This window comes from Melanerpes formicivorus, unplaced genomic scaffold (genome assembly GCF_026170545.1).
Source record: "Melanerpes formicivorus ecotype bairdi unplaced genomic scaffold, bMelFor1.0.p_v2 SCAF_10, whole genome shotgun sequence".
Lineage (NCBI taxonomy): Eukaryota > Metazoa > Chordata > Aves > Piciformes > Picidae > Melanerpes > Melanerpes formicivorus.
The window spans coordinates 14,088,849-14,109,583 of record NW_027142362.1 but is presented as its reverse complement, the minus strand read 5'-3'; the positions used below and the strand labels follow the sequence as shown (position 1 = coordinate 14,109,583).

General features: G+C 35.1%; 1 protein-coding gene across 1 annotated transcript; it reads right to left on the bottom strand.

Annotated features, from left to right (window-relative positions):
- Nucleotides 1–242: 242 nt before the first annotated feature.
- On the bottom strand, nucleotides 243–14,491 carry CYP19A1 (cytochrome P450 family 19 subfamily A member 1). The gene is made up of 9 exons (XM_068144368.1): nucleotides 14,292–14,491; nucleotides 12,770–12,920; nucleotides 10,079–10,233; nucleotides 9,631–9,807; nucleotides 8,819–8,933; nucleotides 6,899–7,013; nucleotides 6,073–6,235; nucleotides 3,997–4,238; nucleotides 243–1,235 (listed from the first exon to the last, which is right to left on the bottom strand). Exons 1-9 carry the CDS (start codon nucleotides 14,434–14,436, stop codon nucleotides 984–986), a joined length of 1,515 nt encoding a protein of 504 aa, XP_068000469.1. The 5' UTR covers nucleotides 14,437–14,491; the 3' UTR covers nucleotides 243–983.
- Nucleotides 14,492–20,735: the final 6,244 nt, after the last annotated feature.

The following is a 20,735-nucleotide window of genomic DNA, read 5'->3' as shown; positions in this document are numbered from 1 at the left end:
CAAAGTGAGATGAATTGGAAAATTTCTACAGTTAACCAGACAGGTGGAGTTGAGTGTTGCCCTCACAACATGTGTAATACTAGCATATTAGGTAATGTTTTGTATTTATTACCTTATTCACAGACGGTCTTCACTAAGATGTTTACAGGTCCTTTGTACAATACTCTGTAGCAAGAAGCTGTCACATTACCTAGTGCTGTGAAAACTACTGCCATCAGTAAAATCTGACACTGTCAGTCTTTGGTATCTGTTTGTAAAATGACAGCAAACCACAGTGAAGAAAAATGTTTGAATGACTTGTGCAAACCTATATATGTGCTATACATTTTAAATTGTTTCATAGTCTTAAAATCAACTTTAGTAATATTTATTCAGATGTTTGCAAAATAACAGATAATTAGAGATCTTGCAGTAGTTAAATACTGCTAGGTCCAACTTTGGGAAGGTGGCAGGAAAAGGGACACATGTAGTTCTGGAATTAAACACACCTCAGGCATATTCTTTTTTTTTTTGACTCCCAAACTGCTGAACTTACATTGTTTGAAAAACAAAGCATAACTTTGTCTGCACTTGATGCTAGGAATTCTGCATATAGTGTGGTATCACCTAGCAACAGGACTATTTTGTAATTTTAGTCTTTATTACATTGAAGTTGTGTTCAAGAGATGGTTTGGCTGTGCAGGCAGAACAAGTTGTCATCTGAAGCAGTAGTCATTTAGGGCAAAAAGTATTGTACTCTGTATCTTTACCTAGGAATGATGGATTTTTCTTAGGGGTTGTTGCTGAGAAAACTCTCTAACTTTAATGCTGATGCACTCCCCCTTCCTTGGGGAGGTGGTGGAGTCAACATTGGAGGTGTTCAGGAGGAGACTTGATAGGGTACTTGGTTGCATGGTTTAGTTGATTTGGTGGGTTGGATGATAGGTTGGATGCGATGATCTTGGAGGTCTCTTCCAACCTGGTTTAGTCTATGCTGATCCCTTTTAGTTACCCTGAATGCTGTTTGGGTGTTTTCTAGGTGTGAAAACCATCTCCAGCAGAGGCTGTCTTTCTACTGGGTGCATGGATAAGTCATTATTTTTCTGGATGTTGTTAAGGCCTCTTCCTTTCATTGTCTGCACTCTGCACCGTCTCAGAAGAGTCACCAGAATTGCTTTCATCATTACCATGGCAATAAACTTTCCTACACAGCCCCGAGGGCCAAATCCAAATGGTTGGAAATAGCGTGAGGGAACCTGCACAGAATAACACAAGGAATAAACTTTAAGACAGTTTTTTCTTTGTAAAAATAAATAAAATTATGATGGAAATTACTAGTAAATATATTCTGGAAAAAAATGTATAAAGAATCTCTTAGGAGCACTTACTTGCCTTTACAGTGAACAGTCCTCCCACCTGAGTCAGGCTGAAATACAAACACCTACAGAAGGATTGCCATTTTAAATGCTAAGATAGCAGGGAATGTTGTTAAGCAGTTGAAGCCCATCTATTTCAGTCTCTTCATTCTTTGAACTACAGAATTTTTACCACAAGCTGTGAAATGGAGTGAAACTTTTGCTCTTCGATATGCATTAATATCATTAAAAACATTTTCAGAAGATGTCCATTACAAGGCTTATAAAAGTCTAAGATACAAGCTGATGCTTTGTCTACTATTGCCATTAAGAAGCTAGTGTCCCTGAGAATTAATTTGGCACAAAATGCAATGCTGAAAATTTTGTAATTGACAACACATAAAATGATTGTCTCCTCTCCCCTCAACTAAAATATGGAATGCAGGATTACCAGTACTGTTGAAGAACGCACAGCCAGTTTCTGCTACTTTTATTGACACTGAATAGATCAGGTATCCCAAATAGCCCGAACAGAATGAACAGTACTGCTAATGAGGTACAAAGGTACATGTTATGAGTAAGAAAAAACAAGTTGGGATATAAAGAAATTATTTTTCTTCATCTGTGTAGCATCCTTCTAAAAGTAAGAAGATACTAGCTGTGTCTGACTTCCTATTTAACCAAAGAATAGAGGAGAAAAGTTTGCTTTATTAAATTATGTAGAAAGTGTCCCTTTTCCAAAATTTTCACACTGAAAAGAATGGTTTCTGTTTAGTATTATTTTTTAAAAGAAACTGAGCTGTGCTTTTTGAAAAGTGGTAGGTAAATTCAACATAGCTCAAAGGCAACTGCTCAGCCTGGGAAAATGGAAAAAAATAATGGTGTGGGATGCTATTCACTTGGGGAACTGTGTGAAAATTGTGCCTGCTAGAATGTGTGCCAAACAGAATGCATCAAGTCAGACAGAAAATATGTGGTTAAATCTTTAGCCAAGGGGAAATATTTTTAGTAGCAAAGTGTATTTATAAGCAAGAATATAGTTTTGATAGAAATACTTAGAGTGAAAAAAATGGATGGCAAAATGAAAACTATTCACAGTGAATAGTTATTGCAATAAGCTTAATCACATATTCTTTTCTTGAATTTTCCACAAACTTTATTCTTGATCTGCTTTTAATACTGCATGCAGTTTGCTGTGGATAATCAAATAGTAGTTTCAAAATGGTAACCAATTTGTGTATGGCATGCACAGTACTCCTAGATTTTTGATAGTAAAAACATAAAAGTTAGAGGCATGTTTCTGGCTTGAACATTCCTATCTTTTGTTTCTTTATTTTCTTAATTATTTCTTCAGGTGTTTTTACTAGGAAGTCCATTTTTGGTCATCTGTTTCTTTGAAATTACTGTCCATGGACACTTATGTATGCAAATGCTAACATTATGCAAGAAAAATAAATGGCGAGGTAATACAATTATTTCCTAGGCAAAATGAGAACTAAGACAGCTGTAGAAAACATTAACACTTTATTGTAATCCCCATTCAACCTTAATATTTGACAAGCTACTAGAAAATGTATGAGAAGCCTGCATATCAGGAAAATGTGTGTGCCTGTGACAATAAGGCATTCTGCAGTTGAGATTCTCTACATAGAACTAAGTTGATTATGCACTCCAGCTCAGCTAGTTATTCCAGAGATCTTTCTAGTTCCCTCACAGGAGTGCTAACCAAAGCTTAGTATTTCATATTTTGTGCTCTCTGTCACATGGGTAGCGGTATCTTCTGCTTCCATCTGCACTGCTTAACAGGCAAAAAACAAGAGTCAAGTGTGCCATGGAATCAGTCTATTTCCTTTCAGTACAGTTTTAGCTCTCTAGATGATTATTGCTGAAAAAAAATACAGCTTTGCAAAACAAGTTGCTTAATTAAAAGAGCAGAGGTCTAAATGAAAGTAAACAATCTGAAGGATGATTTATGATAGTAGGGCATTACAAGTAGGAAAAGAAGTTCACCTATTGTTTTTGATGCAGGACTCAATAATGTAGTTTAAAGAAAACTCTAATTCTTTTCTCAAGTAGAATATAAGTTCATTTGGAATGCTGTGCTGAACTGGGACTGAAATACTTCACAGCTGCAGTACTGAGTTGGTTAACATTTTGGATTTCTATTTAGTCTATATATTTTATAGTTTAAAAAAATCCTAAATAAAAATAAACATAAAAGAATAAAATGAGTGCTAGAATCTCAGTCTCTCAAGAGTTACTATGCTGCTTCACCTTGTCAGAGAATCCTCACATGGCCTCAGCTCTGTGTTGGACTGTTTGCTTGACTCTAGCTTCCTAAAGACTCTTTATTTTATCCGATATCAGGCTATATAATGGGAATGATGTGTGTATCTACCAACTTTAATCATACATTTTTAGTCAAATTAAGATGTCTGGGAAAACTTTGGTTTTGATATCATAGTAATTTTTTAATTAAAAGACACTTTGATAGGATATCTGTCCGTTTTTAATAACAGTAATAAGCAAGTTGTATAGCTAACTAAGGACTTAGACAAAGGGCAAACGGTCTTATGGTCACAAAGTCTTACAATCAAAGAAAGTGGAAAAGACCATGTCAGTAAATAATAATTTCCTGTGAGAAATAAGACAGAAAACTTACATTTTTCTCAAAATTTTCAAGAGAAAACTCGTTTGGCTTTGGGAAGAATTCCAACTTATGCATACGTCCAATATTGAGAATTATGTTTGTCCCTTTTTTCACAGGATAGCCATCAATCACATCATCTTGGAGAGCTTTTCTCATAATCAAGTCCACAACTGGCTGGTATCTCATGCTTTCATAAATAAAATTCTCCACAATTTTTAAGTTTGGCATGTCATCACTCTGTATCTCTCTGTCACCTTACAGAATAAAACAGACGGTGAGGAAGTTGATTATGATTTTAGTAAATTCATTGTACAAATACCAAAACATTTAGGGAAGATTTTCAGTTGCTGAAATGGTAGAAGGGATCTAACAACTTCTGAGGAGTTTTATGTAGCTTTACATATTTGTGAAATCTGGTATATTGTGCATTAGCATAAACCCTAATTCATTAACTTATGATCTTTACTTCTTAGTATGTTATCATAGACTCATATAATCAATAAGGTTGGAAAAGACCTCAGAGATCATCAAGTCCAACCTATCACCCAACACCTCATGACTAATTATACCATGTCTTCAAGTGCCACATCCAATCCTTTTCTGAACACCTCCAGGGATGGTGACTCCACCACCTCCAGTACATTCTGGAGGCAGCACATTCCAATGGCAAATAATTCTTTCTGTGAAGAACTTTCTCCTCGCCTTGAGCCTAAACCTCCCCTGGCACAGCTTGAGACTGTGTTCTCTTGTTCTGGTGCTGGTTGCCTGGGAGAAGAGACCAACCCCCAGCTGTCTACAACCTCTTTTCAGGCAGTTGTAGAGAGCAATAAGGTCTCCCCTGATCCTCCTCTTCTCCAGGCTATGAATCTTCTCCAGGTTATGAGTCTTTGTTCTGTTTTTAAGTCAGTGACAAAATTCTGAAAGTCTTTTGCTGACTTTTGTGGGACTGGGGGCAACAAGACACAATAGAAATTTTCTGAGAACTGACAGCAGATGAAAACTGGGAATAGTCTGCAGATGGAAGATAACTGTCTAGGGACCTGAAATTTTGACCATGTGATTCAGTTTGGCTGGATGTACAACTAGGTCTTGATGTGGAATGACTATTTCAGTTGCTATGAATAACTTCCAGCTTGATTCCATCTGCAGCATTTTCAGTGGCACAATGTATTGCTAGTGGGAGCCTTACTTTAACTTTGAAGCCACAAGCAGTTCAATACAGGCTGACCACTGCAGTGGTAGGTTTTCAAGGTGAAAAGAGCTTTGCTACCTCAGGTGGTCATTTGCTTAAGGAAAAGGCAATAATATTCTACTTGCTTAGAAATCAAGGTTATCAAAAGAAGTATGGAAGATGAATACTTGAGTACTTGACTCCCATGAGCACAATAAAACAAGGTTTATTAAAATACCTTAGGAAAAAAGAGTAAAATACTTTGTTGCATGCTTTCCAGCATTTAAATGACTAGACGTAGATCTAAAATAAGAGTTGTTGAAATGAGTTTCTATATTATTTCAGTTTCTGGCTTGCAATGAACTCTAGAGAAGTAGAGAATACAAATTTGGAATATCCTGATTGTGTTTTAAATACTTAGCAATTAGCACATGAAAGAGAACCAGTTTGGTATAAAAAACAAGTGACAGCAGAATGTAATTTAAATTTTTGCTAATCTTTCTATTCTGCAGTTGTAATGAAACTTAGACAAGCCCTATACATGCACACAGAAATGTTGGTGTTCAAAAATATTTGAAATGGGTGTCCCTTTTTGCTATTTCAAGGAGAATGGACAATTATTTCAGTGTGACTTAGGAGGTGTTTTGCACTGCTGTTGCTGGGGGGTGAGCACATTCTTTCTAATAGATGGTCAGTCCTCATGAATGCTATTTGAATTTATTATACAGAATTGCTCCTTTTCTTTCATTTGATCTTGAACAACATCTTTTACATATAATGCTAGTTCATGTTCTATAGCAAATGCTTCTGTTAGAAGAAAATACTTAGAGTTTTCAGCCTTTGAATAATCAAAATCACTGATCACTGCTGAAGCAAATTTACATTCCCACATTAATGACTTTACAGCTTCTGCTTACCCATAACAGTTTCAATTTCTCTCATCATCTCCTCTTCCACTGTGGGGTGCTCTGCAATCAACATTAGCATGAAGAAGAGAGTCACAGACAGAGTATCAGGAGCAGCAATCATCATTTCCAGCACACACTGGTTCACATTCTCAGCAGTCAGATCCCCTCTGTTCTGAAAAAAAATTTAAATTTTGGCGAAAATGTTGATTGCTGCCTTCTGATGTCAACAAAGGTCCTGTAGCAGTAGACAGGGAAAGACCTAGAATATCTGCTTTAAATAGAAGCAAAAATCTTCACAGTCTCTGTACCTCATAGGTGAAATATAATTTACTTTTTTATCTTTCAGAGAAAACCAGAAAACTCATGTTTTGATGGGTGTGTATTATATTACAGAGAAGCAAGAGTTTGTTCTTAGCTCAGATTCTTACTGATTTATTGTCTTTCCTCACAGAGTTTGTGAGCTGTCAGTGACTTATAAAAGATAAGATTTACATAGCATTTGAATCCCTTGCAAACAAAAGGCAATGCATCAAGAGAAAATACAGGGATTAGGGGAAGACTAGAGGACATTCAGGAATAGATGCAAGACAGATGTTGTTTAAGCCATGAAAAATGCCAAACAAGCACCTGTTTCCAAAAATACAACTTTTCAATACATGAATGGGGACTTCAAAAAAACCCAACTCATTTGTATCCCTTTACAATGACATTCAGGTAGACACATAAAATTTAAGTTGCAAATGCTGTGTTCTTAGTGATCTTAGTGACAGGAGAATGTAAAAAACCAATCAAAACAACACCAAAGTTAGTTGCATTTCAAGTACATTGCCAATACCTGGGCAAAAATTAACTGGGATGCAAAATCCATATGTTCATCCAACTTTTCAACAGTGGAAAGCTTTTGTCGTTTCTGCTCTATTAAGATCTCCATTGCTCCTTTCAAATCCTTGCTGAAAACAGATTAAGTCCAACATAGTAAATATCTTCAGATCAAGATATGATCAGAAACACAGAGATTGTGGGAAAACAAATAAATAAATAAAGCGGCAGAAATTAAGTATTCCTAAGAGTGGTTATAGAGTTCTGTATGGTAGTATCAAGGGAAGGCATATTTTCTTATTATTCAATAATTACTTGTTGATTTGGAATGAAATCTTATTCTCTTCCTACAAGATAGACTGAAAAGGATGAAAATACACCTCTAAACCCTATTAATGAGTGAAGCTTTATAAGATTTACTAAGACTTCCAAAGAATTTATTCCTTTCTACTTTATATTGTATTTTATCAGTGAATAGAATATACATAGAGAACACAAGGGATCATTGTTAGAAAAATGTAGACAAATGTTAAAAATGTGTACAATTGTCAACAAAGTGTTGATCTAATTCTCCCATATTTAAATAGTAATAACATTCAAATAGTAATAACTGTCAACAGTTTGGATTTCAGTGGTGGAAAAAGGCAAGGTCTAACAGTTTAAAATCTAATTTGGGATTTTCAATTAGCTACATATTTGAAGGCAATTGTTTTTAAAAGTACCTTGAAAAGCATTCGATTGAAATCCTCAGACTTACCATTGTTATTTGTTATTGTTGGGATAGAAAATTTTACTAGGTTTGTAGTGAAATTTGAAGTAGTAAATGCATGTAAAATTTCAAACCTGATTCTCATAATTTATAACATCTTCCATATATTAAAAATAGCATATGGCCCTTTTTTACAGCTTTACTAGAAGAGTATCAGAAGACTTCATATCCTGTGGTGATTCTTTGCATTGCTTTAAGTCCATTGTAATCAGATTGCTTTTGCAACATCAATATTTGCCTGCAGGGGCTTTCTAGTAAAAACCACAGAGGGCCATTATTAGAATTACAGGATAAAGCACTCATCAGTGCTGTAATAAAAGTAGCAAGCAAATGTTAGAGAAGATAGGTCTTGTTTCCAGTTCATAAAGGTCCTCACTTACCTTATTTGAATCTCCATCTTTCCTTTAAAACCTTTCTAATAGAGCACTATCAAAACCATTTAGTACATATGAAATATAAATAGTACTTTCTCTTGCTAGATAAAATTCCAATAAAATAATTGAACAAACTGATACCCAATTCTTTTTATAGCCAGGCTTTTTTTTGGCAGAAGATAGCAAATGAGATCATAAAAATAGAAGATCATAAAAATAGAAGAGGCATTTTGTATTCATGCAGAGGAAGATGGCAAAATGATTTATTCCTTATTTAGGAAGAAAACCCTTGAAATGGATTGTTATGTTGAGCACCAAATTTTAACTAAAAATGAGTTGTTGACTCAAAAATGCACATTGAGAAACAAAATCCAGGATTATGCTCAGGGATTAGCTTTTCTAGGACAATGCTGTGACTGGAGATGGGCCTACTGCTTGGCTGTCCTCAACTAGATAGCAAATACAACTTCACACCAAATCACTTTTCCTTGTCTGTTTGAACTGCACCAGGGATTTAAATTTTGTTTCACATCTGAGCTGTCATTAACTAATATTTGGTGAGTAAACTAGGACTGAATAGGCAAGGGGCTTAAATTGTTTCCTGAGTCATTTGTAGCATCAGTGGCACATCTTGTATTGTTGATGTCTCCATTCTGCAGATGCATGGCTGCAGCCAGCCAGTTTTGCAAGTTTCATGATTTATTTTCTAAGTGGCAAATAAACCAGCAAGGAATATCTCCTTTGTAAAAGAAAGAACCTTATGCAAATGATTTGTAAAACTGCTGATACTTACGCTGCTTCTTCATATTTCTTGCACAGCCAAGAAATCTTAAAAAAGATGTCAGGTTTTAGTAAAAGTGCTTGCCAAGCATCAAAGTAGTTTTGAATCTTAAGTACAATGGCATGTTCTGAAATAAAGGTTAACAAAAAACCAGTATAAAATATAAATCTCAATAGTCAAATAACACAAATGCTTCAGAAAAAAAAAATAGGGCTCTGTTTTCTACTCTAAGTTCACAGGAATTTGATAAACAGTTTAAATAGTGGTAGATAGCATTCGGACACCCTTGTAGCACACTATAGAAAAGCTATTAAAAATATTAAAACCCCCTCTTGATAGCTAGCTAAAAGGAGGTAGTGGTGAGTCAACCACAGCTAATAGTCTCCCACAGGAGAGTAGAAGCAGAACTCTTGCATCATATAAAAATGGGATATTTTAGACATCATGATAATGTTTGTATCATAAGGGGTTTGAGGGTGAAGAAATAGCAGAGGACATAGTATCAGGTTAACTTTCAAGGCAATGATTTACTTTGGTGGAAAGACTTCAGATTGTTACATGCATGTAGTACTGAAATGGTACCACTCAGTGCATAAAAAAGCTTTAAATGGTAATATCTATGAAGGTGTGACAAGCTAATCTATATTTTTGGTCATAGAAAATTATTTTATAACTAAAATTAGTCATATATCATTTACTTATAAGACATAAGAGTTTGTTCTTGCTTTGTTGTCTGAAACAAAACTGCTGACTGATGTCAATGAGTTTTCCTTGGACATGTGCTTTAGATCCATTGTAAGATGTGAAAATAAACCTGGTAGTACCATCCAAAGGGATCCCAAGAAAAAGTTTGTTAGATGTGTCAAGCATGATCCGTCTCATAAGATTCAACACGTTGATGTTTCCTACTTCAGTGGTTACTTCATGTAGTTTGTCCAGGTGATCAATTGTTGATTCAACACAAATTGCTATCATACGCACAAGACCAGGACCAGACAGAGCTGAAATATATGTGCAAGATGATCAAAAGACTGATTAACTTTCATATCTTAATTATATATAAATAAATAAAATAAGACTTATCAGTTGGTGATAATGATGTCAAATAGCATATCATGCAGGAAAAGGGTGAAAGAACATGTGCAATAGAATAATTCTGTGGGACACAGAGAGAGAACTGATTTCTATAATCTCATCATGAAAAAGACAACATTTCAGAAAAGATAGACTGTGTGCTGTAGTGATATGGTGTATTGATGCACACTGATTTACCTTTGGTGAAAAAGGGTCGAATTTCTTTCCAGTGTGCTGGGTTGTTATTAAATATGATCCCATTTTCATACATGCCAATGCACTGTAATCCAAGTTTGCTCCCAAATCGAGAAACATAATGCCAGTGTTTCATTACATGGAACACACCTGATGGTCTGGGAAAGAAAGAAGGGGAGAAAAAAGCCCAACACAAAAATACAATTTCCTGGATTGTATACAGAATTTTTATTCTGACACTCTGAAGGGCTGACTTGAATTCTTAATTTAGCAAGATGTACAATGCTTGAAATTAAATGTTGTTTCTTTTACATAATTAAAAGCCTTCATGACAGATGCCTTCAGAATGTATACTAGAGCAATAATCTCTCAGATTTTACATTAGTTTTCAGCTAAAATTCAAAGGCTTACCAAAAGATTTGAGTCTGAATAGTGTGTATCCATGGGAACATGTAGATATAGAAGATTTACCCAGGCAATGACCAATGTCAGATATTTCAGATGAGGTATAAAATATTTGACAGCTGAAAGCTTCATTACGATATATATTAAATTACAGCTACACTTTTGGAGCCATTTAGTCATTCCCAGACACATGCAGAGAATGCAAATATATATGTATCATTTAAATATACATCATCAAAATATGATGATATGTATAGGATAAATATTACTAACCAGACTTATTAAGGAGATCCCTTGGCAAGGTTTATTAATACATGCAGGCAAACAGGTAGTGACCAGCTTTGTTGCTTTAAGATATCATTTCCTTTAGAGGGAGACAGTATTTTAGAAATTTTGAGATGATGAAGACCTTATTAAATGAAGTTCATCAAAAAGAAAGAAAATCCAAACAGAGATTGAAATGAAACAATATGCTACTTTCTCTACCACGTAGCATACTCTGTGGAGCACATCCCAGGCTTCTTGTGTGGTTTTAGTTTATTTTTTCAGTCAGATAATGGAAATGGGACTTTTGCTATTGACTTTAGCAGTATTGGTGTTCCACCAGTTTTACATGTCCAGAAATAAAGTTAACAGTGAGATGCCTTATAGTACAAATAGACAGATGTAGCTTGGTGTAAAAAAAATGAGGAGAGCATCTGAAGGTCCAACCTTCCAAGGAACTCAGCATATTTTCTTTCCTACACTTCCTCACATCTGCTTTGTTTTCTAATTCCCTTAAAGGTTTTTTTGCACTTCAAGGAACATCACCTGTCATTTTATGAACACAAAAAGATGGTATTAAATTATGGCAGCTGTCCTCAGGAATGGAAAGGTGCAGGAGTCTGATTTTACTGCCTTCCACTACACACATCTAGGCAAAGGACATCATAATGTTTCAAGGAAGGATTTTGACATGACCTTGCATAAGCAGATTTTCCTTATGAAACTGTTCAATAAAATCTTTCGAATGATGACATCTATTGTAACCAAGACTGCAGGTGCTTCTCTCTGTGTATTAGCATCTCAGTATGATTACATGTGATGGCAAAAATTTGAATGACATTGGTGGAAATTATATACTTTTACAAAACTCATGTTATGTTTAATTTTGCAGGGAATTTATGATCCACTAAAAGAGTTATGTTGTTACTATTTTTTAGAAAAAGTTAAACACTAGTTATCTGTGTACAGTCAATGCTTTTAAGAAAAATGAGTCTGAAGCAAAATTATGTATTTGAGTGTAAAGTCTGGTGCAGTTTTTGGCATTATCAGCAAACCTGATGTATTTCTGATGTATTTAGTAGTAGAGAAAGCGGAAGAGAGCAGTAAGAGTGCATAGCATCTTGCATTATCAAAACATTATGGTGCATTAGTTGATACATGCAACATCTGTGTAGGATAGGAATGCAGATTTCCTGTCAGGGTTACCTCTTCTTACAGAGGCAAAGCCACAGAGATGAAGCTGACTTGCTTTAACAAGCTGCTTGCACAGCAATTCCCTTATCAGTCCTTTATACTATGTTGTCTTTCAAAAACTTCTATGTGATGAAAGCTAAGAAGCTAAGAGGGATTGACTGATATTGATATTGCTGATTAAAAGATTGTGATCCTTTATCAATTACACATGATAAACATTTTACTACTTTTTTTTTTTTTTTTCTTTTTGGCATAACTCATAAGTACCCAGAAGGTCCAATGTAAGAAGCAACCAACCATCCACTAGAGCAAATAAAATGATAGACTGGTTTAGCATTGTTTAATACTGTGTGTAATCAATACCTATGAGTAATCCCATTAACTGGAGTGGAATTGCTCATCAGCTGGACATGCATTTGCTTAATTAACTTGTTAAATTGAAGCCATAATCTTCAAGCAACTGAAGAAGAAACTTTAGAATACAGGAAACTAAAATTAGGCTTAATGCTGCATTGCAGTCAGCCTAGCTTCCTGTGCCTGTATTAAATGGGGTAGTAAAAGAGCACACTTTTTTTAGGATCGAGCCCCAGTTCTTAGTCTTCCTTTCCATGAAGAAAATGGGAGAATTCATGGACTTCTACAGCAGAGTCTTTAAAGAAACAAAAGATTAGGAAAAGATCTTTGATCAGTAGGAAGTAAGAAGTTTATATTAGGATAATTGCTGAAAAAAATAACTTCAATTCTGCTTTAGGAAAAAAAAAAAGTAGTAAAGAGGTTGTCAAGATATGAAAAAACTCTTTATACTGTTAAGGGTAGAAAATAAGGATTTACTTGCTAATTATAAATGTTTCTTCGCCGCTGATCCAAACTCTCACAAATTCTCCATATGTCTTATTGTAGTAGTTGCAGGCATTACCTACTCCCATCCAGAGAAATCTCCCATGTGAAATGAGGGGACCAATGCCCATGCAGTATCCTGGCCCTAAGAAGTAGGGTAAGAGAAGTTCAGTCTCAGCAGTGCTCACTGACAAGTATATACCTCTGAGCATTACATTTTGAAAGGAATTTTTTAGCATGACTGTCAAGGTCTGCATTGGACAATTCACATACACAATCCTGGTCTGAAGTTCTCTCTGAGAAAACTTGCATCCATGTTGTTGAAGCCTCTCGTACTACTTATGGAAGCCTATAGTCCTTAAAATCTATACGCAACTAATGACAATCATTACTTTTTTATACAACTTCAAATTGCCTTGCTTACACTTAAGGGACAATAGCTAGATCTTAGAAAGCAGAAATTATCTAGAAAAAAAATGCACATGGTGTATTCAGTTTTGATTGTCACAGATCCTGAAAGAGATTCTATGCTGAAGTGTCAGACTAACACCTATAACAGTCAATATACTTTTCATGTAATTAATTACATTTCTTTTAAAGTCATTAATACTACAGTGAAAAAACAAATATTTGAAGGGAAACAGTACTTAACTGCTGTGGACTTAGGAAAACATGCTTAAGCAGGAGCTGAGAATGGATTACTAAGCGTTTTGTCAACACAGTTCTAAACTAAAGCTTTCCACTGTAACCCAGCACCTAATTTCCCTAAAAAGGAGATGGAGAGAGCAGGAGAGAATTTGCCTTAATTACTTTTAAAAGGAAGCTTCCTTCTTGAGGAAAAGCTAGATTTGCCCCATTTGTCTGTAAAACACAAATCTAATTCCATAAACCAAAACAAATTAAGTACTTACAAAACTTTAGCATGTTGTTCAAAAATGTGAAAGTTGCTCATATCTGCACTGTTTACTAAGAGGAATTGCAAGACCCCAGACTTAAATACCTTAAATAAACTTAAAGCATATTAATTTAGTTCAATCTTCCTGTTGATCCAATCAAGTATTCAAATAGAAAGCATAACCCTCTGTGAATACTTCCCCTGTTCTCTAACTTCTGGTGAGTTTAGCATATTGAAGGATGTTTGGCAAGGATATTTTCTCACAATTTCATTCAGGTGCCACAGGTTTAGGATTATTCCTGTCAAACACCTTTATCTAATGAAAGACAGGCTGAATCAGCAATGCTTAGCATAAGCCTTCAAACCATTACAGAAGGGGCTGTCTGAAAGGGAAACAATTTAATCTTTTGTTCTGGAGGGTCTCCAGTGGCAAGCATGGAGGAAAAAAAAATCTGCTAAAAAAGCTGTATAATTTAAATTGATTCTTAGTAAATTTTGTTGGCATATAATCATTATTCAATATTACTTTCTCACTTAAATTTGAGAAACAAACAAACCAACCAAACCAAAAACATCAACTCTTACCAGCTTTTAGGTATATCATAACTAAAGTTAATTTACCTGGTATTGATGAAGTTTCTTCATGATTCCATAGCAGAAACAGAAAACACATGAGTATGACAACAGGAACTGTGGCCACTGGCATCGCATTTGGTACTAGGCTGGTGATGTTGTAGTGCATTGGGTTCAGATTTTCCAGTACCATCTTTTCCAAGAGATTCTGGTTTGCTTTAGAGAAAGAGGAAAGAGGCAGAGATTTTCAAAGCTCAGAGGTATGTTCAGCTTTAGTTGGTACTTCTCAACCCTTTAGTAGATCTTGTAAATGAGCAAATTAAGTCTTGCGGTATCTTTATTTTATAATGAGAGTGGCCACCTGGACAAGCTGCATCACAAGTCAAAACAGACATACAGCAGACACTCTTTGCTTGGAAATAACAAAGTTTTTCTGACCTTGATGTTATAGCATAGTTTTGGATACTTTGGCTCTTATCTCTGATATTGACTTGGCTGGCCAATACTGAGGTTTACTCCTTGCAAATTTCTAACCAAAACACATGAAATTAAACTTTCAGCACAGGTGGAACCATTGAATGAGTTTACTTGCAAGCTTTTATCACTGTTACTTAGCATTTTTCCTTCCTGTATGCCTGTAGTGCCAGAGTCCTTGCATTCTTAGAATAACTATACTAAATTTTTATGATGCAGACAGTGCACCCCAGGTTCTTGTTTGAGATAGTTGAGTGTAATGTAGTATTGTGGTTCTTCTGCTAAATACTTTGAAAAGTACGGTGCATGCCATAACAAGGGGGGTCATGGATAGTCTAGTACCATATTTTTTCCCCCTAGGCTGTAACCATCAATTGCCATAAGAAAAAAAAACAAGCAAAAGGACAAGGCAGGGAGTAGAAGTATTCCTTCAAAGGTGTTCTCCATGCTTTTGACTTAAATCATAAATTAGGAGAGGTGATTGTACCTGAGAAGGAAAGTGTTGTTCAGCTAATGAGAACTGGCATAAAACCAAGAAAATATTGTTTACATCTGCACAGTAATTTATTAATCATTAATTATTATTACCTTCTTAATTCTGCTCTGACAACAATTAAGAATAGATTTGTTTTGTTTCTTCACTTCAAAATGTAAGGCTATATTTACTTGATAGAATGTTTTTGGGGTTTTTTTGCTGTTTACCTTCAGCAAGTGCTTTATGGTTTATCTTTGTGGTTTTGGTCTCACAAGCTTAATTTTTAGTAACTGTCAGTGCTGTAATTATATTAAACTAAGACAAGAATGTGATAGATACTTTCTAGACAGTCAGACGATTGATATTTATGGTCAAAGTGAAAAAATATGTGAGTACAGGCAGAAGCCTTAGAAAAGGGAGCAAGTAGTGGCTCAAATCCTTGCAGGTGCAGGCAGTGCTCCAGTATTTTGTATGAAGGCTGTGCAATGCTTCTGGTTCTGCTGTGATACAGTATGGCCATAGCACAACATGCATGCTATTGCAATACTAGCAGCACCCCTCTTGTGAGAATGTCTGTGTGCATATCACATCTTGTACACATTCAACTATTGTACTATTGTCTTCCATGTTGTGAAAAAAGTTTTTGTACTCACAAGCATTTTTATCATGTAATATTATTTGTTTCACTAAGGTACTGTTGCATGCTAATGATGTTTGTTCAGCATAAGTGAAAACGCTAGCTTATATTTTCCTTAAGTACTATTCATTACCACAAAAGTGTGCTTGCATGTAAATACTTTCATTTGTTTCAGTCCCTTTCCCTACATGATCTCACAGCACTTTGGAGGAATTAACTATATTTAGGGCATAGTTTCACTTTTTTGCTGCTTTCTCTCTGGATCTGGATGAACTTCTTTGTACTCCATTGCCACAGATTAGCTGTGATGTTCATTGTTTTTGTGTTTTTTTTCCATCTCCAAGACATGCTGGTAGTTTCTCTGCCTCATATTCCCTATGAAGAGAAGTATATAGGTGGTTATGTATTTGGGTGGTGTAAAGTAAACACACCTATATGTACAAATGTGAGTCTATGATCATTAGCAGGGCTCAGCTTACAGATACAGAGTCCAAGGCGCACAGTGCATTGTGCACTTCCCAAGCATGAGTCTCCTCCTTTTTATTTCTCTAAAACTTGATCCTGAGTTTTGATCTTGCTCAGTACTCAGTTATTCACAGCTAAAGCTCATCTTTGTTTTGACTGAGAAATGGAGGAAGCTTTCTATCCTTTTGAACTAAAGAAGTTGCAATAGATTGATTTTTTAGGTTATAGATTACCCCTACTTCATAATTTGATAGTTTTCAAGTAAAAGAATAAAATCTTTCTTTATTGCTGTGACATGATATCCAATGCATAAGTGTGTGCATGCCCTCATGTAGATAAAAGGTGATAAAGACACTGTATCGAATTAGAATTCTTTTATACTATTGAGCTGATCTGAAGCAGTCATATTCTTAGTCAAAGTGGCTCCTCAAGCTCTTCAAACAAATAATTGACATTTCTTGTACTGAGAAGTTCTTTGCCTCATTTCAATGAGTATGATGAAAAGAGACTTTCAGGGCTTGCATTTCTAATGCCTTTTTTTTTTTTTTTTAATTGCAAAAGCCAACTGGACCATTAAGAGTTCACCCTAAAAATTATTTCAACTGAACTGCTCACCCTGCTTCTACCTCTTGTATTTTAAAAGAGTTGTTCATGAGGTAAATAATTTCTAATGAGAACATAGCCAAGTAAATTTTGATAAGTAGTGCCTGAATAGACTGAATAAGTTAAGAGGAAAAAAGGCAGTGTCCATTGTGCATGAAAGAAGTTTTCACTGTTCCTGCTCATTTTGTCTTGAAGTCGTCTGTAGATAATTTTCCTTTCCTTACAGCTGGTTGAGGTATGAGTGTGATCAGAAGAATTTGTTCTCATTGTTACTTACATGGCAGAAGGGAGACAGGGGAAAAAAAAAAAAAAAGCTTTTTAAAATCAAATAGTGAGAGGAAGGAGACATAATAATGAAGTGTTTTTGTGAGAAAATAGATGGATGTGCACAGGCTGCCTGACCTGACAGTAAATGTGGATCATAACAGCTAGAAGACCATCTGCCAGTAGAGGGCCCTTTAGGTTTAGTGATCTTTTAAGTCTTGAGTATGAAGTACTGAAAAATATTCAAGATTCTGTTAAATACTTTGTTGGATAAGGTGAATAATAGCAGAGTCCACAGCAAGGAAAAAAGTCCATATATCAAAAGGACAACTATGCTCACCTCTTTAATTGCAGTTAAAGCTTTGTACTTGATGACTGTCAGGAAAAGCACAAATTATGTATCATATTATTGAATTTGAGCTAAAAATTTCTGATCATTTGAAGAGGAACTCATAAAACTGGCTGAAAAATCCTTGAGAACCATTCCTGAGTTATGGAATTCTTTGCTTTGTAGTGGCTCATCTGTCAGGAGTGGGTAGGGGGTGGTGGTGGTGAATCTGCTACTTAGGTCTCTAAAAATTAGTGACCAATATTAGCAGCATCTCAAGCAACTGACTTAAGCCTAACTAACCACTTTAGAAAAGTAAAACTTTAGTTAGACTTATTTCACACAAAAATAAATCTATTGGCTTCTATAAACCCAGCAAGACTTTCTTTTTCCAGATTAAAAAAATTAGCCTTTCTCTCTAGAAGCTGATACTACATATTGTCTCTTTTCACTCAATTAAGAGTGATGATTTCATGCAGACTGTAAAGGTTCAGTCTTCTACATGTATGTAGAAGGCTAATGCCTAGCTAAGTAAGTAGTTGTTTTCTTGTGTTCTCTGAATGCTGCTTGAATGTGCAGTATGCTGGGAGGACTATCATATGGTGTCTGCACAGGTATTTTAGTGTATTTAGAGTATGTTCTCATAGTAAACCTTATCCCCATTCCTATGCTTCAGTACATACCACAGAGCAATCTCATAGTATGCAAGCTGGGGTCTTTTTAGATGAAAATAAATCAGACTATATACTCTGAACCTGTGTCTTATGCATACCATCTTTTAATAGGGATTCCAATGACAAAAATAGTTCAGATCTATATTGAAGTGAACTCCCATGAAATGTGTGCAGTATAGGGAGTGGATCATCACCAACTGTTTTGTATTACAGATCTGCTCCCATTGCAGTACAATGTTTAGTGATGTTGGTGTAGCCTTTAATGATCTTTAATGTCAAAGAACTGATGTTGCTGACACATAACCAAGTATTGATTAAAATATTAAATTATTGCTGAAATGGCTAAATGAGCTTTTTATGTTGCTATTGATATTAGGGCTTAGTGAGCTTTCAAAATAAAGTATTTATACCATACTCTCAGGTTGGTTTGGATGTTGTGTAGCCAGTGAAAGTTCTGATATTTTGAAAATCCTGATTCAGATGTATCCATCTAGAGACTGCTAGTTATTTTACACATCTTAATTAATCTTCAGAAAAGGAATATTCACAGTCTGAAAAATCACTTTCTGCTAGAGTGTTAAGCCTTTAAAATAACCAGCCAGCCATAAAATTATGATTGCCCATATTGAACAACTGATGATCTGCTCTGTGTAACTAAAACACTGGTAGTTGTCTCTCCCCTTTCTGGCTAGTGTCTATACTATTTTCTTGTAGTTATTTATACAGCATGAATGTGTGAGACAGGGTACACTATGTGCTTCCCAAATGACTGTACAAAAAAGGGTTTCTGCTTTTTGAACAATGTGTAATTATATGGTGATTTTTCTTTCAGAAGAATGATGTGAAATTAGAATTTGGACTATATCCTCTTCTGAGGTTTTGATTGCAGTGTCATACATGGCTTGGAAAAAATAACTTGCTGGGTTTAGTACCTTTCACAAAATTGGAGATGACAGAAACACTGAACAAGTTTGGACTGTAAAGTAGTGGAGCCTCTATCTATACACCCTTTTTTTTCCCTTAGTATTTTTGGTGTAATATACACATATTTAAAGGTTGAATAGCACTGTCAAAGGATGGTGCAATATACACAGATTTAAAGATTGAATGAGCACTGTCAAAGGATGTTCTTCAAGAACATTGGACCATTTAGAAACCAAACTTTGTAGAATAATTACAAAATATATAACATGTTATTGTTATTTTAATACCAAGAATTTGGTTTAAGACTGCTAAAAATAAATCTCTATTTCAATAGTGACACCATATAATTTACACAAAGTTTATTACAGTAACTCAGATCAAAGCAGCTCCAGAAGGCATACTTTTTACTCAAAACTAAAATAAACATTTCTGCAATGTCCTATTTGCACTATTTGAAGAAAAATACTAGAATATGAATTTAAAAATTACCTGTGTCCTCTTGATACTTCTTGATTTTAATCGGTGGAGAGTGCTACCTTTGTTACTGATGTGCTCCTTTTAAAGATCCGAACAGGTTTTCTGGTGATCATCTCTCTCTCTCTGTGGCATCTTTTATGCAGGTGCTTCTTGTTGCTAAGAGATCAGTTGCTTGGAGATGGAAGTTTAGGGTTTTTTTTTTGTAATGGATCAGAGGCCATTGCTATTGAAAAGAAAATTTTGTAATTTTACCTCTGCAGCTCAATGTACTTGCTGCAGAATAGCCAGCAATAGAGATATGCATGCCTAATGCTGGTTAGAAGAGTAGCTGAAAATCAAACAGAAAAGTAAACAAAGTTTACAATTACATTTGGCTCTGAACATTAAGAAAAGTGGTTTGTTATTTAACTGGAGGTGCAATTAGCAGCAACTATATTATTTCCCTGGCATATCAAAATGTATTTTTAATTTCCAACAGAAGAGAAGGCCCAAAGTTTTATTCTAACATTGGGATGCACAAAGTTGTCAATAACCCTTTCCAAAATACAGTCCCACACAGATGGTCAAATATGTAGATATATTTTTATGTACTGTTTCCTTTATATTCCCAGTTGGTTTGATAGTTCTTCAGAATTACTGTGTAAACTAAAGGCCAGTTTCTCTGCTTTGTGATGATTCTTTCTTTCTTTTTCTTTCTTTCCTTCTTTCTTTCTTTCTTTCCTTCTTTCTTTCTTTCTTTTTTCTTTCTTTCTTTCTTTTCTTTCTTTCTTTCTTTCTTTCTTTCTTTCTTTCTTTCTTTCTTTCTTTCTTTCTTTCTTTCTTTCTTTCTTTTCTTTCTTTCTTTCTTTCTTTCTTTCTTTCTTTCTTTCTTTCTTTCTTTCTTTCTTTCTTTCTTTCTTTCTTTCTTTCTTTCTTTCTTTCTTTCTTTCTTTCTTTCTTTCTTTCTTTCTTTCTTTCTTTCTTTCTTTCTTTCTTTCTTTCTTTCTTTCTTTCTTTCTTTCTTTCTTTCTTTCTTTCTTTCTTTCTTTCTTTCTTTCTTTCTTTCTTTCTTTCTTTCCTTTCTTTCTTTCTTCCTCCCTTCCTCCCTTCCTCCCTTCCTCCCTTCCTCCCTTCCTCCCTTCCTCCCTTCCTCCCTTCCTCCCTTCCTCCCTTCCTCCCTTCCTCCCTTCCT

What these genes read in the sequence shown, in the direction of transcription:
- CYP19A1 (XM_068144368.1), bottom strand. Translation starts at nt 14,436, where the DNA reads ATGGTACTGGAAAATCTGAACCCAATGCACTACAACATCACCAGCCTA. An exon ending in AAGAAATATGAAGAAGCAGC is followed by an intron (nt 7,014 to 8,818) that starts GTAAGTATCAGC and finishes ATCTGTTTTCAG; the next exon opens with CAAGGATTTGAAAGGAGCAA. An exon ending in TTGAAAATTTTGAGAAAAAT is followed by an intron (nt 1,236 to 3,996) that starts GTAAGTTTTCTG and finishes TATTCTGTGCAG; the next exon opens with GTTCCCTCACGCTATTTCCA.